The sequence below is a fragment of the Tauraco erythrolophus genome, chromosome 6 (genome assembly GCF_009769465.1).
Source record: "Tauraco erythrolophus isolate bTauEry1 chromosome 6, bTauEry1.pri, whole genome shotgun sequence".
Lineage (NCBI taxonomy): Eukaryota > Metazoa > Chordata > Aves > Musophagiformes > Musophagidae > Tauraco > Tauraco erythrolophus.
The window spans coordinates 18,089,727-18,116,549 of NC_141470.1; the positions used below are offsets into that span (position 1 = coordinate 18,089,727).

Below are 26,823 nucleotides of genomic sequence, written 5' to 3' on the forward strand. Positions count from 1 at the left end.
GCCATTCAGAGATTTGCCAAATTCTTTTTAAGAGCTGTTTCCTTTTTTAAAAAAAAAATCTTTAGAAGTCTTTTATCTTTTTAATGACCAAAATGCACATAAATCGTCTGGGTTCAGACTTAGACTACCATTGGATTCAATACCGGGTATATGAAAAGAGCAGCATTTTCAAAGAATTACGCGAATTCTGGCTTGGTTTTGGCAGAGGCTTCCATCACGCACGTGCTACCTTGTTCTCCTGAGCTCTGTGATGTGTTTTTTTAGAATTTAGATGGTAGAAATATTTGTTGTTTGATTTTTGGTTTAGAACATTCCAATGGAAAATTTACATTAGGAGAGGATCCATAATATGGGATACCAGAATTTCCAAGGAGGAGATGTTTGGGAAATTAGTCTGTTCTGGCATTCTGTAAAAACATTTTATTTTCATGAGCATGTGTGGATTTAGGAGGCAAATTTTCGGCCTTTTGAAAACCATTATTTAAATCTTGAGATTGCCTAGATTGATTTACTGACATCACAACCATGTTGTATGAGGTGCTACTGAAACATGAAGTGGCAGCTCTTGTCTTGGAGGCGTGTGGTATAAATATGTCTAAGAAGTATTATCTAAATAAGACAGACAAGGGGTGGGAGGGGTGACAGGCACAGAGACGTAGAGATTTACTTAGGGCTGAAAACTTTATTTTCAAGGAATTAGAGGAGGAAATATACTTGCCATTCTGGTCACCTTAGTCTCATACAGATAGGATTCTTCTCCTGTCATTTCAACAGAAAATTATTGACAATATTGCCTGGTTGGCTTTTTCCTGCGTGGAGAGAGAATGAACGCATGTAATTAGGTATCCTGCCCCCACATCAACATGCAACTATATCTCTCTGTCCCCAGATAACCTGTCGTTAACCGATTAACAGCTGCAGCACTGAATGGCCTTTGCTGCCAGGAGAGAAAGCCATCAGGCTTCTTGCTTTCTTGAATGCATTTATATTGCATGGTACTCAATTTTTCTGATCTGAAGTCATCAGTTACTGGGCTCAATCCTGTTTGCAGTGAGGTCCACATCAAGATTTCCATGGGAAGGCTGAAGAATCCATGTGCTCTTGGGGGAGATGTGCCTTGAGGTGGGTAGTGATGGGACAATCTGAAATCTTTGTTTGTGAAGAAACAAGCTTAAAGATGCTGTTAATCATCGAGTCATTTTGGGACCCACCCATACTGCCAAGCCCAGCTAATTTTCACATGAGAGTCATCGGACCTTTGGAGAGTTGTTCTTATCTTGCACCTCAGATGACGTCCTCCCTTGGGCTCTCCAAGGTCTAGGATGTGTGTGTTGTGACTTTCAGCCATTTAGTGATTTTTGAGCTTTAGCTCTTCAAATGAGGAAAGATGGCCACTTCAACATTAGAAGATCTGTTTTAAGATGGTATCTCCAGTCCTTGTTTCTTAGATGTCTATATGAATAACCTGTTTTGAAGGCTTGAAGACTGGAATTATTGAGAGGATAACACTGTACCACTGTACACATAATGTCTTTCCTCATTGAGGGATCCAATCTGGCTCTACGAAGCAGGCAAGAAATTTAATACAGACTTGAGTGGGTGCGGGGGAGGCCTTCCTGTAAGATTATACGTTTTGTACACAAATAGAAGTGCACAGAAATATATTCAGGGTCACTTTGAGCTAAAGAGAAAATGTTTAATACATTTAGTTTGCTCTCAGAAGTAAAACAGTACCTTGAATCCAAACTGCATGAAAGCAGTAGCTCATGTTTTATGGTGGTACTTAATATCAGGTTTACTGTCCATTCGCAATCAATTTTTTTGTTTGTTTTATAAAATAAAGATCCTTTAAGGTTATCTTGAAGGTAGAACGATTGGAGGACTGCCTACATGTGTTTAATAATAATGTGAACAGGGCCATGTGTTGGGTTCAAATTGGTGTCAGCTGTTCATTGCTGATCTTGGACTGGTTAATTTAATGTTCTCTGACATTTGCTCAACAAGCTTTTTTGTTGTAGGTTTTTGTTGTGTTTTGGGGTTGGGTTTTTTGGTTTGTTTGTTTTTTGTTTTTTTTTTTTTGACAGATGATTGCCAGTGAATTGACTGATTAGAGAATAAGGAAGTTTCGAGATAGAGTAAAGCAATATGCACCACATTTGGGGGCCCATGGATCATTTGCTAATTATTGGAAAGGAGAGGGAAATTTTTAACCTTATGTGAAAATTATAGGTTTATTACTTTGTTAGACATCTGCTTTGCTGGTTAGATACAACTGATGCTAATTGGGTTTAATCCTTCTGTGGGAGTGGAGGCTGGTCCCAGGGCTAGTAAGTACTTTTACGAGGTCTGCCAGTCTTAGCTGCGGCCATGGAAATATCAGTCTGCTAATCTGATCTTTGGTTTATTTGCTTTTTGAGACAAGCATCTGCAGAGAGTTGGGAGAATAAAATGTCAGCAGCATGAAGCAGGTGTCCCCCGAAGCATTTGCAAAGCCCTCCCTTATCCTTATCCCTTGCCCAAGCATTGTCACTTTGTAGTTTATGAAGAGAAAACATAAAGGATCATACTAGATAGACACGAGTGTTAAAATAATACAAAGACTAGCTAATTTAGATTGTCAGCATACTTTAATGTGCATTTACTACCAGTTATACTAAAAAAAGAAAAATTGATAATGTAGAAATACAGAAACAGATGTGCTAAATGCAGTTAAATTATATGTAAATGTTTGATTCAGAATTGTATTGATAAGAGCTTATTTTCTGCATTATCAGTTTGCAAAACACTGGACAAATGTCAGCATATAAAACTGCACTGACTTTGCCCCTTACACAGCAGGAAAGTGCTATCAACTCCTTCAGACTGTGGCTTGGCTTTACTAGCTAATGAGTTGATGGAGACAGGTTAAGTCCAATTTAGGATACCAGCCATCAGTGTTACTCCACGCCATGTTTTATACTCCATATAATCTTGGTTTTTTTTTTCATTTTTCAACTACAGTCTCAAAATCTAAGATTGCTTGATTTTAAAGTAATCTCGCTTCTTACCAGTTACTGCCTAAGATAGTTCATATTCAGTAATTATTTCTTAAGTCAACTCCGTTGTAGCAGTAGTAAGTTTTTGCCTTATGCACTAATAAAATAAGATTCGAGGACTTATGCTGTATGCCAAAACATGCATTCGTCCTTCGAAACCTCTAGGAACTTCTGAACGTGCTCATATAACGGTAGTAAAGAGATCTATTTCTTTTTGTAGGCACTACTGTACCAGTATTTTTTACAGCGTGCATTGGGAAATGTTAGGTTCTGCTGTTTCTGCATGCTCTTCAGAACTATCTCTGCATGGGATTGTTCAGCCTGGAGAAGAGAAGGCTCCAGGAAGACCTTCTAGCAGCCTGCCAGTACCTAAGGGGGCCTACAGGAAAGCTGGAGAGGGGCTTTTTACAAGGGCATGTAGTGATAGCACAAGGGGCAATGACTTTAAACTGAAAGAGGGGAGATTTAGATTAGACATAAGGAAGAAATTTTTTACAATAAGGGTGGTGAAACACTGGAACAGAATGCCCAAAGAAGTTGTGGATGCCCCATCCCTGGAAGTGTTCAAGGCCAGGCTGGATGAGGCTTCAAGCAGCCTCATCTAGAAGAAGGTGTCCCTGCCCATGGCAGGGAGATTGGAACTAGATGACCTTCAAGGTCCCTTCCAACCCTGAGCATTCTATGACTCTTCTCGATGTGTCGAAGTACTTAAACCTGAACATGTTTTTTAAGTGCAAAAAAATAGTCCTTCGGGAGTAGTATCTGGTATGGTTATCATCACTGGAAACGAGCTATTTAGTGTACCTTTTAAATCGGAATGGCAGAGGCTAGTTTTCCTGGTCAACCTGTAGAAAGAAGACACTTTCACCAGAGTACTAGAACATCTAGTGAGCGTGAAGTTGCGGTTCTGCTGCTCCCGGTGTTAACGGCACTAAACTGAAAGGTTGGTGGTTTCATGAAATTTTAAGAGCACTTAACGTAAAACCTATATTGATTTGCTGCTTTATATCTTAAATGGAATTATTGCTAAAGCTGATAAGATAGTGATGTGATTTGAATTACTTTCTTAATGAAATATGATTTTTTTTCATGGCAGTGGTCACTTTGTGGTCTGAAGCATGAAGATTCCTTATAATGTATCTTCAAAAAAAAGAAAAAAAGTTTGACCAATCTGTTTTTCATTATATAAATGAAATCAGAGACAATCCTGTTGAATTTAGATCCTTCTCATATTTTAAAAATTAAATCGTGCTCTGGTTTACATCTTCTCCTAGAATCTTTGGGTCTCCTAGATAGCAGAGATACCCTAATCAGAGTGGATGAACTGAAACTAATTGCTCTAAGGATCCGTTTTTTCCCCAACTCCTACTCTAAATATAAATTTGCCGTGTGGACAGAGCAGCTGCTGCCTTTATCAGCTCTTATATAGTTCAGTAGGATTTTTTTTTCTTTATTGATCTTTCTGTCAGAATCGCTCTGACAGAAACAAGCACGCGCTCCTTTAACGCATGTCTCTAAGTGTCACTCACCTTGATGAGGTCCTTAAAATCATGTTACTGTCTGAGCTGCAATGGAACTGGCCCAGAACTGCACACTAATTGTCAGTTGCCTGAATCTGTCCTCCTGATTCTCACAAGGTGTCACCAGCTTGTATCCTTTGAAATGTATTTGTCATTTTGCTGAGGCTGCTGTACATGTTATAGTGGTAAACGCAATCAGGAGTGAAAGTCTAATGCCAAGCAGTCTTGCTCTTCAAGAATCCAGCAGTGATGGCTCAGGAGAAAAGCTGCAAGAGATGTCTGGGAGGTTATTTGTAGAGATAAAAAATGGGTCATCCATAGCATCCTAGCGATTAAGAGAGTGCAAACAAGAAACTTGGAATAAAAATGTTGCCAAAGATGTTAAAAGCAGCACTGTAAAAATGATAGTACTAGGGTGTTCTGCGGTGGAATTGTGACTGTTTAAAAAAAAAAAAAAGCAAAACAAATTAAAAAACAAACAAAAAAACCCCACAAAAATGAGCTGCCTTTTTCTTTTAGGTTGTTTTAAAAATAATTTTAAATTTCATTCACAACTCAACTATCTGCCTGTGATTTAATTCATTTGCTGCAGTTCCAAGTTTTAAGCAATGCTCTTAGCTTGCCTTTCAAAAAAAATGGCCTGTAACCTTAAAATCTCAACACTGTGATACAACAGCTATTGTAACTCTTTTCTTTTTTCCTTTTTTTTTTCCTTCCTATTTCTAAAGCTTTGAGATTATGATTATGCAGATTGAACTGTAGTTGACAAAACTGGAGGAAGTAATGCTGTAAATATTAGTCATGTTTAAGCAAGAGTATAGACAACCAGTTGTGATAGCTCTTTTTTTTTTTAATTATTATTTCCCTGTCTTAATATTGCTATCTCTGTGGTTAGTTTCTGAATTAAGATTTTTAGGATATATGTATGCATATGCCCGTCTTTTTAAAAACAAAACCAAAAACAAGCAACATGCTCTTTGTTCTGCATTCCTCCAACCCTTGCTCTAGGCAAAAAAGAATAACTGATTTAGCTGATGTCCATAAGCCTTGTTTCTATGCCGGTAGGCTCTGTCCTCCCAGTGATTACCAGTAAATTGCTCTGATTTTATCTGCAGCTAAGCCAGTATTGTTATCTGATGTTACTTGAAACCATGCTCAGTTTCATACACTGATGTGCTTTCACCTACATCCTGTGTGAATGTCTGACAACATCTATAGCATGGATCCAAGTGAATGTTCTTGTCCGAAGGAAAACTAAGAGTTTATAAAGTTTTTAAAATTAAAAAAAAAAAAAAAAAAAAGTTTAATATCTGTGGATCCCGGTGAAATGGCCACAGCAGATTAGTTACAGGGGTTTATTCCCGGTAAATTCCGTTGCTTTTTTTTTTTTTTTCTCATTGAACCTGTCACTCAGCTAGTTTTAAGAACATAGGTTTGCTGGAGTAACACTTTCCTAGTTGTAGGTGTTCAGGCAGAAGCAGGATTTAATGTGGGAAACTAAATGCAGGGTCTCAGAGAAAGGGATTATGTAGATGTACATAAAATTAAATAGGAATTTGAGTGATGGGGGGTCCCTGTGAGCATAGTCTGCTGTCATTGCGTTGTACTTCCTGAATTTTCCAGAAGTTTTCCGGGTATTTCCATGAAGCTCCGTGCTGCCATATAAGTGCTCAAAGAGTATTAATAATAACAGAAATATTTCAACCGTCCACATTTTAAGAAGATAAGTATCAACAGAGATGACAAAGGAACTAAAATAATTAAGTCTTAGCCTGGTAGGTCATGCTGTTCAAGACTTAGCAATTCCCATTAAATATCTTCATGTTAAACCCCTTTGTGCTGAAGATAGATGAAGTCTACAATTGACTCACATCATGACAGTACTATGAAAAGTGACTATTCTATATATATATTGCTGTATACTTCTGAATAAAGCTTGAGGACCAGTGTAGAAATTATTTCCTTTGCTTGAATGATTTTTTCAGGAAGGTGTAGGCAGCCTTTAAGTGCCCACTAGCTATGCAAGGAAGCTCTCAAGGGGAGATGCCCGAACCTCCTACACTTGTAGGAATTGTACTTTGATTTCTTGATCAGCCATAAAATATTGTTTTAAATTATTAATCACTAGCCAGCTATAAATTCTACTTTACTGGATTTTTTTTTTTTCCTTTTGTAGAGGACTATGTCAGATGTTCAGTATCAGAACTGTTAGTAAAACCCTACAGCATTGATTTTAATCGCCAGATCAATGAAAGCATAGGCTGGTGTCACTTTAGTGAACCTCTCTAATTAGGAGCGTAGGATTTGCCATCGCAGATCAGGCCGATGGTCTACTGAGTCTATGAGCCTGGCATCCTGCCTCCAGCAGCGCCCGCGCTTTGATGGAAGTAAGCCTCCCCCCTCCCTTCCCAGTAATGCATAAGGTCAGTGGAGAATGGAGAAGCAAAATTTTCCTCTTATGTCATTCTTCATCCCCAAGACGAGTGAATTAGTAACTGAGATCTTGACCAGTAAAGTAAATGGCCTTTAGGGATAAAAATACTCATCCTTTTATATAGCTGTAAACTCTAATTACTTACAGAGGCTAGCTGCTTCCTGTTAGGAGGGGTGTTTCTTAAATTCTTTATAAATATGTAAATACATTTAACTGAAAAGGTCTCTGTTTTTGTGGCAGACTATAGTGGAGGAGGGGGAACTAAGGAGTTTCCCTTAGTCTGCATCATAGATGGGGATGCTGCCTTTCTCTGCGTGTTTGACTTGGATCTGGTGCCAAATGTGCAGCTTTAACCCTTACCGATTGTCTTCTGACTATATAATTGGCATATAGATCATTATATAGAAAACACTCCAAGCCCTTTAAATGGAAGCAGGATGAACTAAGCTGAAAACAGGGTCAGCATAGGCAATTCAATTTAGAGAGTTATTGGTCAACAGAAGATTCAGTTGGATTCATATCTGTGAAACAGATGGCCAACTGCAAGACAATTAGATTAGATTTGTTATGTTTGTGGAAATTAATTCAGCACTTTATTTTTTGTTGTTTTTTGGGGAAAAAAAAAAAAGAAGAAAAAAAACCCACAAAAAACAACCACCAAACAACAAGTTGGAGGATATGGTAACTGCTTAGCAGGAACAATTTGAAAAGACCACCTTATTCTTTTGTGTAAAATATGGCAAACCCTTGGTGATCCCTGGGTATGCAGAAAGCTTTTTTCTATAGCCTGATTTCTAGGATGTATAGAAATATAGGAAATATATATAACAAAACCAGAAATGTTGCCACCTATGGATAAACAGTTGTTAGTATTTTCAAATGCAAGAATTTTATTTCAAGAACCTCATTAGCAAAACATTACGGCCAGACACCTGTGTGGGCTGTGTGTCCCCATCTGGCTGTCAGTGCAAATATATACACATATATATTCCTTTTTCCCTCTTCCTCATCAAAAAGTGAAGCTCACATTTTAAAATGCTGGCAATCTAGTGCTTTTTTAGGTTTTTAAAAAATGTCTGAAAATTTGTCCATTAATTCTGATGGCTATATGGAAGATGAGCTCTTGTGATGATCTGACTCTAATTGGGACGCTGAACCCTTCTGAGATTCTTAGTCTTTTTGTGCGTCTTTGGGATCGAGTCTTTGCCACACAAATTAATGCTCAGCTGTCAGAAAGTATTTTTCACTATCTTAAAAATGCAGTTTAAAATAAAAATAGGTCTTTCGAAAGTAGGTCACACCTAAGATTTGTCTAGCCAACTGTCCCACTTCTGACAGCGCCCAAGAGCAGGAGGAGCTGCTTTCTATTAGAAATAGAAGCATGAGTAGAATATACAAAAAACTTGATAGAAAGAAAGTTGACCTCTTCTCACTCTTACTCTTACCATCAATAATCTTTAGAAATCATGGAATTAATATGTAATTCTCTAATAACCAACTTCAGTACAGCATTCCTGTTCAGAAGAGTTAAATGTGTGCAAGTAATTGAGACTTGAGTACATGGTTGAAGCAAGTGTGTGGTCAAGTGCTTCCTCAAGTTTGGGTCTTTGTTTTCTCCTTCTTTTGTTCCGTCTCCAGATTTTGCATTCATCTTGCTTGGCAGATAAAGCAATGAGTAAGTTTTTGGCCATCCTAACTCGGTTGCACTGATTTTTCATCCATATGTTGATTACATGTTGCTTTACGTCCTTCCAGGTGTTAGAGACCACTACCTCTCGCCAACTTTTGGCAATTTCAGAAGCGTTGCCTCTTGTGAAAAATCTTCGACACAGAACTAAATTACATTTTACAGAGTAAGAAAGGCAGTGCAGATGATTCGTTGGTTTTTGAGTGGCATTAGACATCCTGTTCACGGGAGCGGAGGGTAGTTTGCTGGTGACTTCAGGGTGTCGGTATGAACTGAACCTACCCAGCCCCTGGTTTTGAAGACTCAATTTTTTCAATCAAGCACTAAGCAGACCCAAAAGGGAATGCTGTCTTGTCCTTCTCAGCTAAAAGAGGGCTAGGATTTGGTCTCTCGGGTGAGACAATGGCCAATTTCTGTAATTCCCTAATCCCCACAGCAAATTGCTTTTGTTAAAAATTAGGAAAAGCCTTTGTAATGTTTCTGGCCTCTATTTGGATCAGATAACTTTCATCTTCACACATGGCTAGGAGTTGAAATGATTGAGTCATGTGCCTTTGAGACCAATTTTACTTTCATTTGGAGTTGCTCCACAACTGTGAATGTTGTTTTGGTGAATTAATCCTCTAAGCAATCAAGAGAAAACGGAATAGAGGAATGAGTTTGTGCTTAAGATGATATGTGGTAAGTCAGGTTTAATTTCCAGCTCTCTTCACATTGTTGTTATTTCTTGGAGTATTTTCCTTACCCTTTCTTTCTCAGAGTCCAGTACAGCAGTGATAGTTTGTCTGGTTTGATCCTACCCATGGCTGTCTGCCCAGAGGACATGATACTGAAACCACACAGATTTGTGACCCCAGGTGAAAAATACCAGTGAAATTACAGCAGCTGTTTGGAACAGTCTGTCACACCTTTTCCAAATAGAGAAGAGTCTGTCTTAATTAGAAAAGTTTAGAAGACTTAGTTGCTGTCACAGGCCAAGCGTGCCAAAATTACATGGAGTTTTGGGAACTGACCAGGTTGAGTGTTGTAGTATCGGATGCTTCTAGCAGAAAGCTATATTTAAGACTGGAGCCGCCTGATGTTGGATCTCTCTCTCCTTCTTCAGTGGTCAGGAGTTTTGGGGGGAATATGTGCGAACCTCCTCCCTTCTCACGCTTGATCCAGTGCCTGCCTTTGCTTTAGCAAGAGTTGTTGCTCATAGCACAGTCGTGTGTTCCGGGCACATCAGAGGCTTCGTGCTGTGTAGGTGAAGCAGCTACTTCATGTCTTGGATTACGTTCTCCTCCAACTCCATCAAAGCCCTGTTCGTCCCTCACCTCCCCAAAACAAACACACACCTCGGCTGGCGGTGAGTGGGCTTTGCTGGAGGGGAGAGCTGATGTGGAGACAGTGTGGCTACCAAGTTATTTACTTTTCACGGAGCGGTTAAAAGACCCGTATAGATTTTACTTTGGCAGAAGTGTGCCTTTTGAAAAACAAACAGTTAAAACGTCAGACATCTATCCTTCAACTTGGCAAGAGTGGAGGTGAAGCGGTCATTGCTTCTCACCTTGTCAACATCGGCAACGTTATTTTATTAATATTAAAAAATTCAAGCGGAGCAGCTTACAAGAACCAATTCTCTGTATTTTTAAGGAATGCCAGTGACGTGGTCAGACTGTGGGATTTGGGGTGACTTGCATGTGGTGGGGTCCTACCAGAGATCTGGCAGCCCTTGCTGTGTCTGTACCAGGGCTTGCTTAGGAAAACAGGCAGGTGTGTCCACTTTAGGGCTAATTCAGCCTTATACTTTTTAGCTTGCGTTTGTGATAGATATTGTGAACCCTCCAAACTTCAAAAAAGGATGTATCGGGATTTTTGTTGGGCCTCTTACAAATATAGGGATGACATGCAAAATTTTGGAGTTCTGTTCAGAGCATAAATTTCCACAGACATTGGGAGCATTTAGATGAAGGGTGTTGTCTCTATAGTGGGTAGAAAGTCTTATGATTGTGTAAAAAAAAAACCCAAACAACAACAAAAAACAACAAACACACACAACCATTTTTTTAGAAAGTATTTTAATGCCTACAGTGTCTAACGCAAAAGACCTGCTCGACTTAACGCTTGCTGTGAATAGGTTGGTTATTTAAGAGTGTGTATATAAAAGATATTGATCCTGTTTGAAATTACTATCAAACATTGAAACTGTGTTAGAGACAGTAGGAAGAGAAGGGAGCAGTGGGGGTGTAAGGAAAGGACTGCAGGCGGGGTGGGAGTTGTAAAATGTGACAGCGTAAGAAATCTGAGCACCGTGCATGCGTGACTTCAGCTAAAATTAACTGTCCGAGCTTCACATGCCAGCATATATACCATCATTTAACTGTAGATGCCTTGAAGAAGGAAGAGCAAGCTGGACTGGAGCAGTATACGTTCATATTAAATAATGCCAATAAGTAGTATGACCTTTCAGGTCCCTGCTCGTGGGAGAAGTAAATTTTCCTGTGACCATTATAAAACCGTAAGCAGCTCTTGGCTCCTCGATAATGGCAGCGGTGCTGTTGAACAGTAACTAATGGCAGCCTCAGAAGTGATTTATTTTATATTTTTTTTCTCTTCTCTTTCTTTCCCCTTTCTGTTGCAGCTTGCAGCTTCTTAAGATTTTGTGGGGTTTCTCTTCGGAGTAGAAATGTATCATCTTTTCAGATAAGCCCTTTTCTGTTGCTATTTGTGTGTGATAGTAGAAGTAAATGGGTTTATTTCGTGTATGAAAACTATGATATTTGAAAATAACTTGTTGTGTGTTTTAGGTGACTTTTTAGAAAATACTGGAAAAAATAGTGCCTTTGCCTCTCTTATTCTCCGAGGTCAATTATATTCTGTTGGCCTGAGATCAAATCAGTTGATTCACCGTGGCCAAATACGACTTGGAATGGGTTTTGCTGATCAGCTCAGCAAACTAAACTCTGTTTCGTTTTTGGACATGCAAAGAAATAGATGCAGGTGTGAATGTAATCTCATTTCTATTCAGGACTTAAAATGTTTTGCAAGGGGGAATAAGAGAGTGGCCACCTGCTTGGCTTAGTGTGTGGTTCTAGCTTGTAGGAGCTTTGTATATGGCAAACGTGTATAATGGGAGCATTGAGAGCAGAGCTTGCCGGATACCAGCACCATTGCCAGCCTTGCTTCACCTTCTAGCTCGTGCGTAGGAAAATGTTGCTTTGGCATGAGATATTTATCCCTCTTTATAGGCAGTACCCGTCAATAACAGGGTTCAGAAATTGTGCAACTGAGGGGGGAAAAATAAAATATCCCTCTTCTCTTTTATATTAAATAATATAACAATATTAGGGTTAATTATATTCTTTATATTAAATAACTTTATAGGGTTAATTATATTCTTTATATATTCTTTTTATATATTAAAATTATTGTTATAAAATTTAGGGTAAGAGTAAGAAAGGTGCCAGCTAGGCAATTTCAAGTGTATTACTTGTTCAGCATCCACCAAAGATTTGCTTTACACTCACTCAAGAGGCAGCAGTGCCTGCCCTGGAGCATGGGCAATCTAAGGGTCTATTACTGGACAGGCTCGCAAACAGGCTAAAACTTACACACGTGCTTGGCTGTATGTGCTGTGAGTCAGCCCATTGCTTTTGAATAGTAGTCAAGTGCACGAGAATAACTCTCCCCAGTCGGGAATAGGGCTTTAAAGAGAGAGAAATAAATAATCCCGTGGTGTTTGTTTAAATTACCCATTTCTCTATTTAAATTCCAAAGAGTAGTTAATGTACGTAAGTGTCCAGTAAAATGTAATATTCAGCGGAACACCTCCCACCGACTGACTAACAATTTAAAGCTGTTGCAACAAACACTTGCACATGTGAGCGGAATAAATCATTTTGTTTAGTTCCACTTAATAAATAATTTTTAAAAAAGCATAGTTACTGCTGTCTCCCCAGAGAAGTGGGAACCAAGACCTCGGTTTGTTACAGCTGCGTTCCCAATAGTTGATGATAACTGGAAAGTTCTAACACTTTAGATAATTGACAATATTTTCCTGGCATCATATTAGATACTATTTAGTAGCTAATTATTGTGACAACTATTTTTACGGATTGCAACTGTATGGATTTCTTTCCGGAAGGTCATTTTACTGTCTCACCTGCCTATCAGAAGCAGCCCACCTGCAATCCTGCCTCATCATCACCTCCGACTTGAAGTTTCTGGTGCTTTCCTCCCTTTTTGCTAGTACTGGTGCTGAGGTGCTGGTAGGATGGAGTAAAAAAGTCCCCAGGCTCCCATCCTCACTTTCAGGGTGCTTCCAGTATCTCTGAGAGTGGAGGGGAGACAGATGCAGCCTAAGGCTGATGGGTCCAAGCCGACTTAACCATTCACTGTCCACCCCGTATGTCTCACTCTGAGCTGGGGATCACTGGAGACTCGTGGGCATCCCTAAGGACAAGGTCTTTTTGCTTTGTGTTCTACTCTTTACATATCTTTTGTGGTATTCTTAAAGAAAAGGAGCAGACAGAACTCTTTCCTCAAAGCCCACTAATACCTTTTATTTAACATGGAGAAGTGTGAGCACACTTTATCCATTCTGTGCCCTGCTTTTTAAGCCTCTTTTTTTTTTTTTTTTTTTTTTTTCAATTACAAGAGCTTACTTTGGGGAAAACACCCCAAACGGTGTTTTGGATAGTAGTGCAAAGCTCTACCCATTCTAGAAGAACCAGTTCTGTCTTTTTAGTGGGATTTGTGTCATGGTACAGATACAGATTTCCTGCAGGATTTAGGAAGTAGTTTGAGACAAGTAAGGCCACAAATTGTAAGAAATCGCTGATAAAAGGTCTGTGACAAATGCTGTTAAACTTGATTTTATTTATTTTTTTTTTTTTTTACAGTGTGCTTCTTAGTTGTTCTTTTGCCAGTAACTCAGCAAAATATCAACTATGTTATTGTCAGGGCCATAATCTCTACGCATTTTCAAAATAGCCTTTATCCTTAGTATGCTCCCTTGGAGCCAGACATGCTTCTGAGGGATGAGTTTTTCAGCTAAACCTTTGGCTTTAGCACTTTACCTCTGAGCTTTGCAGTGGGATATCTATTAATAAGATCATTGTATCGGAGTGTGGCATGGGTTGGCATGAGTGCAATTAGTGTTACCAGTCAAAAATTGTTATTTCATGACTCCGCACGTGTAAACCCCATTACGTTGGGCAGCAATGAGTATCTGAGGGGCTTTCCTCCCCCCATATAGTACTGTAGCAACTTCAGGCATTCCCATGAGGATCATCTCAATGTGTTGTGTCTATTTTTAGGTTTCGTGTTGTTTTTTTTTTTCCCCCCTGTGAACTTCAGCAGGCAGTGTGCTTTGGTCAGCAGCAACACAGGCATCGCATTGTAATGGGTGTTCCGACTGAGTTCATCGGTGTGACTAACCCTGCTATTCAGTTGTGATAAAAGCTTTGCTCTGCTCTAATTATGCTACACGCTGTCAAAAAGACACTCTTCAGCTGTTAGGAAATTCACAAGAGCCTGATTCACGATAATTATCGGAAGAAAACAATTGGAGTCTGATTAGTTAGGCACTGAAATGGTGAGGGAGGAAAAGAAAGGTTTGAAAATGTACTGGGGCATTTGTTCTAATTAGAATTTTTTTTTTTTTTGTAGAAATGAGTGACAAGGAAGGGGTTCAGGCATATTTTCTACTTCCTTGCGTAGAAGAGGAAAATTCTTTCCAAGTAGTTTTGTATGAACGCTTTTCTTTTCATAATGAACGTGTTTTAAAATACCAATGGGGAGGCAAAAAATCATTGGGTAGTTTTCGCATGCCCATTTGGATCTAAATTCTGTTTAAAGGAGACCCTGGAGTACATGATCATACCCAGCACCTTAATCTAATGTCAGCTCCATGGATATACTGGGTGGTCTTTATGATCTCTAAAGGATCTTCCTGGATTCATTGCTCTCATGACTTTGTTCATGCTCTGTTTCCTGGGTTTGACTGACTATGGGAGCAGAGGAATATAGTCCTGCAGATGCTGTGTTTGGCCCTATCTGCCAGCAGATCAAGAAGAACCTGCCCATCAGCATGTCTGAGCACCCAGGTATCAGCCTGTTGCCTCTAAAATGATATCTGTAGAAAGGAATACTGTGGTTTGAGATGCCATCTTGAGACTGTTGTGGCCAGCTCTAGTTTATTTGGCTTTTTGGTTGATTTTTCCAAAGTTAAAAAAACTGTATGAATTAAAGTGGACAGAAGCTTCAGGGTTTTGCCTTTTACCAGGCAGTATGTTCTCCAGCCCTCGCCAAGTGCTTCGTGGTGTGGTCTCGAGGAAACAAGGTGTTCTGCGAAAGGCACCTTTTCTGCTGATTCAATATTCACATATGGTGCAGGTGGTCTGAGTTGTGCTCTAGGTGTGATAGATGTGGTCTCTTAGTATGGTCAGAAATGTTACTCAAGACTCAAAGTGACAAGTGCCAAAGTCTTCTAGCTGGAAAGCAAGGTTTCTCTGCCCTTCAGACCTCTCTCTCTCGTCTGGAACGTGCTTTAAACAAGCAGGTATAATGCTAAAGAAAGGGGAGGGAAAGAAACCCCACTGAATTTCAAAATACAGTTTTGCTGATTGAAGACTTCCTCATCTTTAGGCCTTTTTCTCTACAGACAACTTTCAAAAGCTTTAGAATTTGAGAGTTTTTGCTCAAAACCTTGCTACTTTGTGCAATAGTGTTTTAGCAATGACTCTCAGTGTACTGAATATTTCAAAAATCAATATTTACCTGTAGTGCCCTTAATTCAAACCTGATGGAATCAGTCTTTACCTGTAACAATTCAAACCTGATTGATTGGGGAGGGGGAGAATAAGAGAAGAAAAAAACCTTTCACGTGTTTTTAATTTGTTCCCAGATAATTGGATTCCTAAGATCATAGACTACAGAGGAAAAAAAAAGCTACCAAACAGCTGAGTCCACCTTTAACAAAAGCCAGAACTTAGACCTGGGTTAAACATTAAACTGCCTGGTCTCTGGCACAAAGACCTGTTTTTGGTGATAATGCCCAAATCATGTTGTTCGCTTGATTTTCTTAACTAAAATAATGAAGCTGCCTCCGATGATTTTCATACTGTGTGAAATCACTGAAAAGCTTGAAAAGCCCATGCTGGTGTATGTAATAAGGCAGTATCCGTTTGGTTGTAGTGAGTCAAATATTTCCTATCGCAAGATTTTGTGCTTTTTAATTAGGTTATTATTAGCTTATTTTCATGTGAATATTCAAACGTGTGACTTTGTAACCTGCTTGCTGAAAATACCTGAGGAACACTCAAAATTCATGTGCAGAGATAGGCACATATGAATAGAAAGTTTCTCAGCAGTGTTTTCCTAGTTCTTTTATTATTGTTTTCCCAATTATTTGCCTGTTTTTGAACGCTTGAAAACATTATGTGCTTTGAAACGTTTTTCATGTGTCTAGAAATAGCAACCATTGTACACTTAATATTTTTTCACTTGTTTGTATGGAAAAGGAAAAGAAACATTAGGAATCGTATTTGTGTAGTACGTTACAAAGACTTGCAACAAACAGGTTTTGAAAACATCCTGGAAAGTTTCCATAATTAGCTTAATATATGCCATAAAAATGAGCAGTGACCATAAAGAGCTACTACGACATGCTTGGGTAATACTGCAGCCATAAGAACGCTTCAGAGCTTGTAACTCTATAGCCCAGACAGCTTTAAAAAAAAAAATTGCACATTATGCATATTGTAAAATAATGTGATATAATAAAGTTTTAAAAAGAGCAGAACAGATTTATTAAATCTCTCTTTTCCTGCAAAAGGCTTTCCTAATGAACTATTTCAATGAAATGATATTCCACACCCTTAAATACCCCAGAAACAGATATTTTCTCCATACTGGTATGCATTATTGATGCATTTAATGGAATATTTTATAATAAGCATAAAAGCTCTGCCTGCAATTCGAGTACCAAGCACAGACATTGACTTCAGCACACAAACTAGGAGTTACAAGAATAATTTGCCAACAGAGGGAGTTTCTTTATGTGTTATTGGAGACAGTGAATCAGACAGCGGGTGTTTGGGAGTGTTTCAAGTTGTCTCCTTTACCAGGACGGATTGTTATGGGAGTTAGGAATTTCTTTGATGCAGTTCTGTTTATTTACAGGGTATGAATATAAGGTCTAGCATTCCTGGATACAGCAGGAATTGGTGCAGTAGGAAATAGCTACGAAATAGCAGTTTGCAATGCGAACCATGCATTCTCCCACTGTTATTTGACTTAAAAATCAGTCCTAACTAGCTCTCGAGGTCTTGCTGATGCTGTAATTTCAGGCTCTGCCAGGAGGGGTCTGTTCTGCTTGTCCTCCCTTCTGTGTCATCTGGACTCTAGGGCTGATCCAAGCATTTGTTTGATTGCGTGATGATCTGCATCATGGAAATGAGCCAGGCTGGAACCGATGCATCCAAGTATAATCTTCTATTTGCTGAAAGTTCTTGTGTGATAAACTAGGACATTCATCACAGCTTTCCCATTAAAAGAAACTTAGGGTTTGTGTTTGATAAGTTGCTTGTCAGCTAGATCGCAGTAAGGTTGTAGGGGTGCTTGTGGACCCTTGTGCTGTGAAGTAAGTAGTTTTCAACCTGTTTCCTGATATGTCTTTACTTGCAGATAAGCAAGTTAGAACTATGTGGGAGAAAAATAGGTGAAGTCAATCCTAGTTCCTTAAAGCTGTTGGATCTTTAAAAATATCTTCCTGTTATGGAAAATGTTTTCTTGTAAAAGCAGCTAAGGAACACAATGTCTGGTTTGTGCAAAGTGTGGGGACTTTTTTTTTCCCTTTTCTTTTTTCAGTCAGCTAGGGAAATCACTCATGTGTACCCAGCGTTTATTTTATTGAGATGTTTTTCATTGAGATGTTTTTCAGCTCTGTTTTTTTCATGGAGATGTTCCAGTGTGGGTTTTTTTTTTTTCTATTCAAGTCTGTGATGCTGTTGGCCTAGGAAACGCATGTCCCGCTACTCGAAAAATGGAAGTAGAGGATAAATGATGGAAACTAGAGACGTATGTTTCAGATTTTGAATGATTTGTTCATTGCTGCTACCAGGAGTGTTTTACAGCTTTAAAAAAGATACGAGTGAAGACTTTATAACCAAAATAACTCTAGTCAAAATATGTGTCCTTCATTTTATCATAATGACATGGGATCAGCAAGTGCCAGAGGAGTGTGAAATTACAATCCTTGTATTGTTTCCAGATTCCTCCATCCTGTGTGGCAAATACTTGACTCTTAGGCTTGGGAGTTGGCCTTTGACTCCCGTAAAAGAGAAGGATGTAAGCCTTGTATTTTTGATGTGATGGTGAAGATGCTTCTGAAATTAGTAGCCGTGGCTGTGGTGCTTGGTGATACTTGTCAGTAATTTAAAGGATCTGTGTTGATATACAATGATCTGGGGGGTTGCATAGCTCAGGAGTGGAGTGGTGGAGGGGAAATGGCTTGAAACCCAGGTTTTGTTTCAACGATGTTTTGCCACCAGACAGAATCCAATTTTAGTGGCCATCCTTTACATCTGCTTCCTTAAGGCTGGGGATAGGAATCTTCATAGCTGAGTGCCCACAGCCCAGAGGGCTCGGGCCCTTCTCCTCCTACTGATAGTTCCTCCTAACTATCAGTAGGTGTGAAGGAGAACAGCAGTGCCTGGGCAATGCACAGGGAGAGCTTCCCTGGGCTTCTGGGGACTGAAGGCTGTTGTGCAGACATTTCCTTCCAGGTCAGTGATTCACCCTCTTGTGTGAGGCATTTGTCACCAGCATAGTGCCTTAATTAAAAAAAAAAAAAGAGAGAAAAAAAAAACAAACCACAAAAGAAAACCCCCCAAAAACCACCCCAATGCATGGTGGTTTATAGGGACTGTGGAGGATTGGCATGGGTCGTGCTCTAGAAAGCACATTGAATCTACTCCTGCTTACTGATAGACTGAATTGAGATGAAGGAATTTCTGATACGCTGGGCAGGCTTGAAAGTAGGGGTGAGCCTTAATATTTGTCTGAGTATTTGAAATGTAAAATCTTGACATTTAGTTGGTTTTACTTTATTTCTTTGGAATATAAATAGATAATATAAAAAAAGCCTTCCCTTAATTTCCTATACAAAGAACAAGAGACATTATTTAATTCCTAAACAGAAATACCTAGTCAAGTATTTTTCCTTCTTTTTGACAACCTAGCATGAACAGATTTTATAAGTTTTCTGGTGATCTTGGATAAATTGTGCTAGCAGGTGGTGAGCAGTACTTAATGCAAATTAAAGAGAGATTTTGACTGCTTTGTTTGTATAGTTTTCTGATAATAAGTTTTAAAATAAATCTCAACAGTTAGAAGCTTTCATGAGAGATTAAAATCAATTTAATAGGCCTATTTAACCTGTGAGAAGGAATTTATTAGAACTGGTAGATTTTAAGACCTTTAAGGGCGTGTAGGGTAATATAACAAAGGAGTTTCCTTAAAATTAAATTACTATTTGGCTAATATATACCAGAAGTGGTTCTTGGAAAAGAATCTTTTAAAATTTCTCAGTAACAGATGTAAAGAAGGAATGTCAAAGGGAAAATGCAAAAAAAATACTTGGGTAGAAATGAAAATCTCTTCTACACACTTGTTACTGCTGTAGAACTTTTAGTTGACCAGCTGATGATCCATTCAAGCTGTAATATGTTCAGGAGTTTACTATTGTCTTCTGTGAGGTTGATGTCAAGTTTCTGAATCGGAAAAGCCTTACTATAGTAAGCTGAATATTTGATCTGCCCAATGCCTTGAATTTTAATGTTGTTGACTTGTTTCAGGAGCAAAAAAACAGTGATCAGTGATCAGCCTCTCAGATACCAACAGAAACAAAGAACTCTCATTTTTAAGTTAATGTTATAACTAATAATTTCTTTTTGTTTATCTTTCTCCTAACAGATTTATACAGATTGGGCTAATCACTATCTAGCAAAATCGGGTCACAAGAGATTGATAAAGGATCTACAGCAAGATGTGACTGATGGAGTCTTATTAGCTGAAATAATCCAGGTTGTAGGTGAGTGACTTTTTGGGTTTGTATCAGGTATCTACCAACTCGCTCAGAAATTCACTACCTTTATCTTCTACATAAACACAGCAGGGGGAAATCCATCAAACTGCATGGAATTATGTAGATAATTTTCCTTCAGAGACTTGACTAATTTATTTGATAAAGCCTTGTCTTAAAGCATAGTGGAAAAATATTTGATGTTGCTGATACAGTCTCCTGACACAGCAACATTGCTCCGCACAGCCGAATGTTAAAAAAGCAACAGATGAAGGATGTTTTTCTGCTGGGATGCTGTTAGCCTTCACTATCTCTATTTCTGACACCTTTTGGGGATTGATCTGAACATAATTCACAATGATATTGGCCTGCTGTGTTGAACCTCCTGCCTCCAGTTGGATCTGGAAAATCTGTATATGCAGCTAGGAAAGGAGAAGGGGTATAATTCAAACTGAAAGAGGGGAGATTTCGATTAGATAGAAGAAAGAAATTTTTTACATTGAGAGTGGTGAGGCGCTGGAACAGGTTGCCCAGAGAAGTTGTGGTTGCCCCATCCCTGGAAGTGTTCAAGGCCAGGTTGGATGAAACTTTGGGCAACCTGGTGTAGTGGAGGATTTCTCTGCCCATGGCAGGGGAGTTAGAACGAGATGATCTTTAAGGTCCCTTCCAACCCTAACCATTCTATGATTCTAATTTTTATGTGACACAAAAAAAAGAAATCTCTCATAATGAGTTTTCAAATGAGGAAAATCATCTATCATTAGGACAAATCTCACATTCAGGCTCAGTTCTACAAAGCCTTTAGTTCCCTCAGTTTGCACTACTATTTGTAGATAATGAAGGTTCTAAACAATTTTCTCCATTGGCCCCATGTAAAGCTACATATTATCCCTCTTCCCTTGGGCCTGGATCCTTCATTAGTTCCTTCAGAGGCTCATCCATCTGGTACTTGGGATGCCACAAAACGCATGCATGGGCCGATGGAGATTGATGGAATGGGAAAGGCTGCTAATGGGAATTAGGACAACTATTGTTAGCAGCAAACTGGCAGATTTGATATGCAAATTAAGAAGACAGCAGTGAAGTAACAAGACATCAGTGCATGCATATTTATATGTGTTTAGATGCTGTAAACTAGCTAGTTCCTTGATTTAAGGTACAAATCTGCAAGCCATGTTATGGGGAGGAAATGGCATGGCATCGTTTCAAAGACTTCACTAGAGATGCACTGGAATACATCAAAAAAGATTTTGTCTCCATGTCGTAGAGCAACATTATGTCTCAGTAGCATTCTACAGATCCACCATGCAGCTACATACATGTATAAAACCAGGCCATGAATTGATTGTGTGTTGACGGGTATTCGCTATGAATGACACTTCATCCTGTATCTATTTCCTTAAGTGTGTTTAATAGGGAAACAAATTTGGAAGCCCAGGAGCAATTAGCCGTTGATTCCTTTCATACATACCTAGCTCCCTTACGTTAACGCTGTTGTAGAAAACTCGTGTGTAAGAATACCACCATCAAAATATGAACCTGGTTGTACTAAGTATTTAAGTGTAGTTTGAGTATTGACTTCTGAAAACTCTTACTTGGATGTCGCTGACTGGAATGTTGTTTTACTCCCTCTACAATACAGAGAAATAATATTGCTTACTGTATTTTGCTTTGATTCACCTTGGCATTTTTTTTTTAGCCATTCTTAGACCTGCCTTTTGGCTAATATTTAAGATTAGGTCTGCAAGCATTCAAAAGGTAAAGTACAAGGGGAAGGATTTAATTTTCAGAGAATGTTTTCCATGTGAAAGAAAGTCGTATTTAAACATTCTCAGTTTAATTCTCCAAATTAACAGTGAAGAAGTTGTCATTTGTGCCTGCTGTGTATGGCCTTAGGCACGCTGCATCTCATTGCCACAAAGATGGTGATAACTTTCACACCTAGAAGCAGCTTTAGCTGTAGCCTGCAAAATACAAGCTTTTTTCCTAGAACAAGACTGCATACTGAGAAAGCTTCTGTATGCAGTGTAGGAGAGGTTTTTCTTTTTTATGTTATGATGTGCTATGTGTAAAAGCAGCCATGAAGATCCTTCTTCTTTTTTGTCTTGTGCCTGGAGTATCGGGAGATTATCCAAAGTCATTGAAATTGATTCAGGTTTAATTATCAGTGATACAATTTTTCTTGTCTTCACCATCTGAGATTTACATCACAGATGTTGAATCTTGAAGTACTACAGAATATCCAAAGCTGGAAAAAGAATGAATGTGTTTTGGTTTGTTTTTAATGAAGACTCCAAAAGAGTTAATGATTATACGGAGATAGTGATTGCAATCCTTTCTGCTTACCTTTCTGAAATGAAATGACTGTATATTTAGGAAAAGAAAAATTTAAAATTACTAATAAGTAGGTAGTTCTTTTACCTTAGTATCCAAACAAAGAGCAAATCTAAAAAGACATTAAACCAAACATTACTGCATTTGACTTCAGAGGAGATAATCTTCAGGCTTCAAAACTGCTAATGATAATATAGAAGTGTTATGTGATGATAGTTTTTTCTATTTGCAAGTCAATTAAAATGCATTCATGACATTCTGGTTTATTTCAGTTCAAAATTTATGAGTCTATAAAATCCACGAGTATATATGCCTTAGAAATGCCATATAAGCATAGCAGCTATATTTAAATCCATGAATGCAGATATACTGGGTCTGTGCATGCTCTGTATCAAATTGTCAGTTGATTCTTTGTGAGAACCTTCAGTTTTCAAGACTTAGAATCAATGCTAAAAGTAAATTTTAACCCAGTCCAATAGGACTTTTCCTACTGATACCTAGGATATTTTGTGGAATATTTTAATGGATCGGGTACAGCCAAAGTCAGGTCAGATACAAAAGCTGTGGCTTTAGAAATAGGGATGAAGACGTTGGGTTAATATCAAATACTTATTCAGCTTAACAAAAGTCATTTCAATAGGTAGTACCATGTGCAGATGAGTGTTGTGTTGGGCAATCAGTACGCCATTATAGGAGGTGATGGGCGTAGTGTTTAGTGTAGGTGCTTTGGGTATGCCAAGATAGCCTAGTGTACAAGTATACCTAAATATTCTGGATAATTTGTGTTCCATTTGAAATTAATTGTGCTGACTTAAACAGAATGATCTTTGCTCTATTTTTAAAAGTCTAATTTGCTCTAATTTTAAAAGATTACTCCAGATAACTATTCCAGTTCAAATTTGTACTGTGACTTATCCTCAATATAGCTTTTGTCTGCCGTCATGAAAATTGTACTGTTAGATTTGCGGAGGAAAGTTACAGGTTTCCATTTCAAACTGGAATCTTGGGATCAAGCCTAGTGGTACTCTCTACTGATAACTCCTGTGGCATTTTGGGTGAGATGTTACACAAAGGCTCATTTTACTAATGTTTGAGTGGCAGTTCAATTAAAAGCTACAGGTGACAATTCCTAGGCACGTGTAGGAATTATATTGAGCAATATTCATTCGTACATTCAAGAAAAAGTAATCTCATGTCCCAGGATATGTCTAAAGTACTGAATAATGCAGAAAAACTGCTAAGGTTGTACCAGAAAGTTTAATTCATTGTTATGAAGTTCATGGACTTATTTTGAGCCAATTTTGTTCTTTATAGTGCTTATTGAAACACTTTTGATTTGTTTTGATTATAAGTTTTTCACACTCTCTATGCAATGGCATTTGCTGAAGATTTTTTTTCACCAGGAATGAGTACCTGTACCTGTATAAATGGGACACTGACTGGCCAATAGATTTAAAGAATTCTTTGCAACTTTGATGCTAGAGTTTCATTTTCACTTGTGTTTTCATATAATTCTGGCTTGCAGTTTCATAATATGCCTCCTGTAAAATACATAAACCCAAACAGTCTTTTAAGTACCATGTTCCAAGCTTTGATTCAGATCCAGCTGATGAAAGCACAATGTCACTCATTGCTACTTTCATATAGCTGGTTTCTACTGTCTACCTTAGTACACCTCTCAGTCTGTGTATAAATAGGAAAAGTTTGCAAACACTTAAAAACATTGGAACCAAATTCACTATATTCACAGTGAAGAAAAAAAAAAAGGTTGATGGGGGAAAGCTCTCTGGACTTGCAGTCGGTTTGGGAAAAATCCCCTGCATTTCACGTTTCTGTGGTTGTGAATTTACATCTTGCTCAAGGCTGAGATATAATTTAAAGCTTTTATGATTGTCCATAACTTCCAGTTTATGCTAAATGATGTCATATTCCTACTTGGCAAATAGAAACAGTAGCTGTGACAGTTGCCTATTTATCTCAGCCAGAAAGCTGTGCTTTTGCAGCTGTGAAATTGGATGTGATTCCAAGATCTCCTAGCATTCACTGACTTGTGCGATGAACTGTAGCATCACGCTGCCCGTGGGCACGCCACGTTGTTATCTCATTCACTGCTATCTCTTTCTTTCCAATCATAGAATCATAGAACAGTTTGGCTTGGAAAGGACCTCAAAAATCATCTAGTTCTAACCCCCCTGCCATGGGCAGGTACACCTTCCACTACACCAGGTTACTCAAAGCCTCATCCAACCTGGCCTTCAACACTTCCAGGGATGGGGCATCCACAACTTCTCTGGGCAACCTGTTCCAGTGCCTCACCACCCGCATAGCGAAGAATTTCTTCCTTAGATCTAATGGAAATCTCCCCTCTTTCAGTTTAAAGCCATTGCCCCACGTCCTATCACTATATAGCCTTGTAAAAAGTCCCTCTCCGGCTTTCTTGTAGGCCCCCTTTAGGTACCGGAAGGCTGCTAGAAGGTCTCCCTAGAGGCTTCTCCAGGCTGAACAACTCCAACTGTCTCAGCCTGTCTTCATAGCAGAGGTGCGCCAGCCCTCAGATCATCTTCGTGGCCCTCCTCTGGACTCGCTCTAACAGCTCCATGTCCTTCTGTTGGGATCCTCAGAGCTGAATGCAGTATTCCAAGTGGGGTCTCACGAGAGCAGAGTAGAGGGGCAGAATCACCTCCCTCGACCTGCTGGCCACGCTTCTTTTGATGCAGCCCAGGATATGGTTGGCTTTCTGGGCTGCAAGCACACGTTGCCGGCTCATGTTGAGCCTCTCATCAACCAAAACCCCCAAGTCCTTCTCAGGGCTGCTCTCAATCGATTCTTCACCTAGCCTATATATTCCACCTGCTTGTCACAGCACTTGCACCAGCAGAGAAGGGACGATAATTGCATTAATCTAGTGAAAGGACTAACCAAGAGCCATAGTGAATTAGGAGTGGATTAGAAAGAGAAAAGGTAGGACATAAACCCGCCCAGGGAAAGGTGATTACCCAGGGGTAAGCAGAAATAGCACCTGATGGACCAGAAACTGCAGTTCTTGTTACTTTGCTGATTACTGCCAACTATTTTTGGTCATCTACGTGCTAAATGACCTGCGGCAGAGAAGACCAACAGCATAAAAGGAAGTGATGAGTAATTGGGAACTGGTGAAGAACCATCACTGGTGGACAAAATACTGCAGGTTCGCAAGTGGGAGGGAAAGTTGCCTTGGTTTATCGTAGCTTTTGAGAGGAAGTAAAAGCAACTGTGGTGGTTTTTTTTTTTAAAAAAAAAAAAAAAAAAGAAAGAAAAAAGTAGAGCACAGGAAAATTCAGGAAACCAATGGTAATGAAATAAAGAAGGTACAAATCAGCTGAAGTTTACCAGAAGAGTACAAGGATAGCTGGTGACAACTTGCAAGCTGATGGAACGGTACGAGGACAAAAGGAAGGATTTCTGGGTGAGAATGGTGATATAAACACAGTGTAAAAAAGGAAGGGGATAAAGAGGTAACATCCCAAATAGTTGGTGTGTTGGGTGAAAATCTTTCCTGACAGAAGAATTTAAGGTGGCTTACCTCTTCATTTGTCGTTAATTTTCCCATGTTACAGAGGATTGTATTTGTTAGTTTACAGTGTTTAATGGGGTTAACCTTTATTGTACAGCTACAACCAAGCTTGCACTCCAAGCCTGTGAATGTGTAGCAATACCCACAAGGTGTAGGAGTGTTGAGTAAATATTTTGGTTCTACATTTGCATAGTGGGGAAAAAAACAAAACACAACCAACAACAAACAACAGAAAAATTCAAATGCAGAATCTTGGAAACAAGTTATGAACAGTTTAGGCACTTTGAAGTAGATGAGTCTAGGTAGTTTGCATACAGGAGCTTAAGAAGAGCCAGGGTATGAGCTCTATGGTTTGCTAACATTGATTTTAAATAAGTTGTGTACCATTTTGGAACTTGTAGATGACTAGGGGGAGAACTACTCTTTTTTTTTTTTTTTTTTTTTTTTAAGGAAAATAAACAAATAAAAGATCATTTCTGTATGATCAAATCTGAGATCGCACCTCCAGAAAGCAACATGTGCTCTTTGAGTGTAGAGACTGACAGGCCACTCTGGGGAGCAGTACGGTGGATTTAGCAGCAATCCTTTTCATCTTAACATCAATTTTTAAATGCATTACTGTGGCATAAAAGTGTGCTGGAACACCTTGATGTGTAAAAAGGGGAATACCAGAAAAGAGTGAAGTTATATTACTACTTTGACATTGTTATGACCCCTATTGGAATATTGTGCTCAATTTGATATGCCTAACTGAAGGAAGATGTGAAATGAGATGGAGTTCTGACCAATGTCCTGAGAATATGGGACTGGTAGAAAATAAGTTTTTGATATAAGAATTGATGGAAGGCAGATGTATTCATGTCATCCAATGAGATGCGAATGTCTACCTTTATTACAGTGAAAAACTGGCAAACTGAACTTTGATTATGACTGGTTCTTCAGTCTAGCACACAAAAGGCATTTCAGGATCCAAGACTGAAATGTGAAACTGAGCAAACTAAGACTCTAAGGCAAACATTTAACCACCTCAACAACTTAATTTTTTCACTTGAGACTTCAAAGATTGAAATTATATCTTTTTCTGCAAGTTGTGTTGCATGTAAGCCATGGACAAGAATCTTGAAAAATAGTCTTGTGGTTTGTGCTTTGGGAAAAAAAAAAATTAATTATTGATCATAAATTTCCCATCGAG

General features: G+C 38.8%; 1 protein-coding gene across 1 annotated transcript in view; it reads left to right on the forward strand.

Moving 5' to 3' along the window:
- NAV2 (neuron navigator 2) overlaps positions 1-26,823 on the forward strand; it is a 240,549-nt gene that overhangs the window by 50,454 nt on the left and 163,272 nt on the right. The window contains 1 exon segment of the mRNA XM_086614125.1: positions 19,636-19,753. Coding sequence (XP_086470251.1) covers positions 19,636-19,753 — 118 coding nt within the window.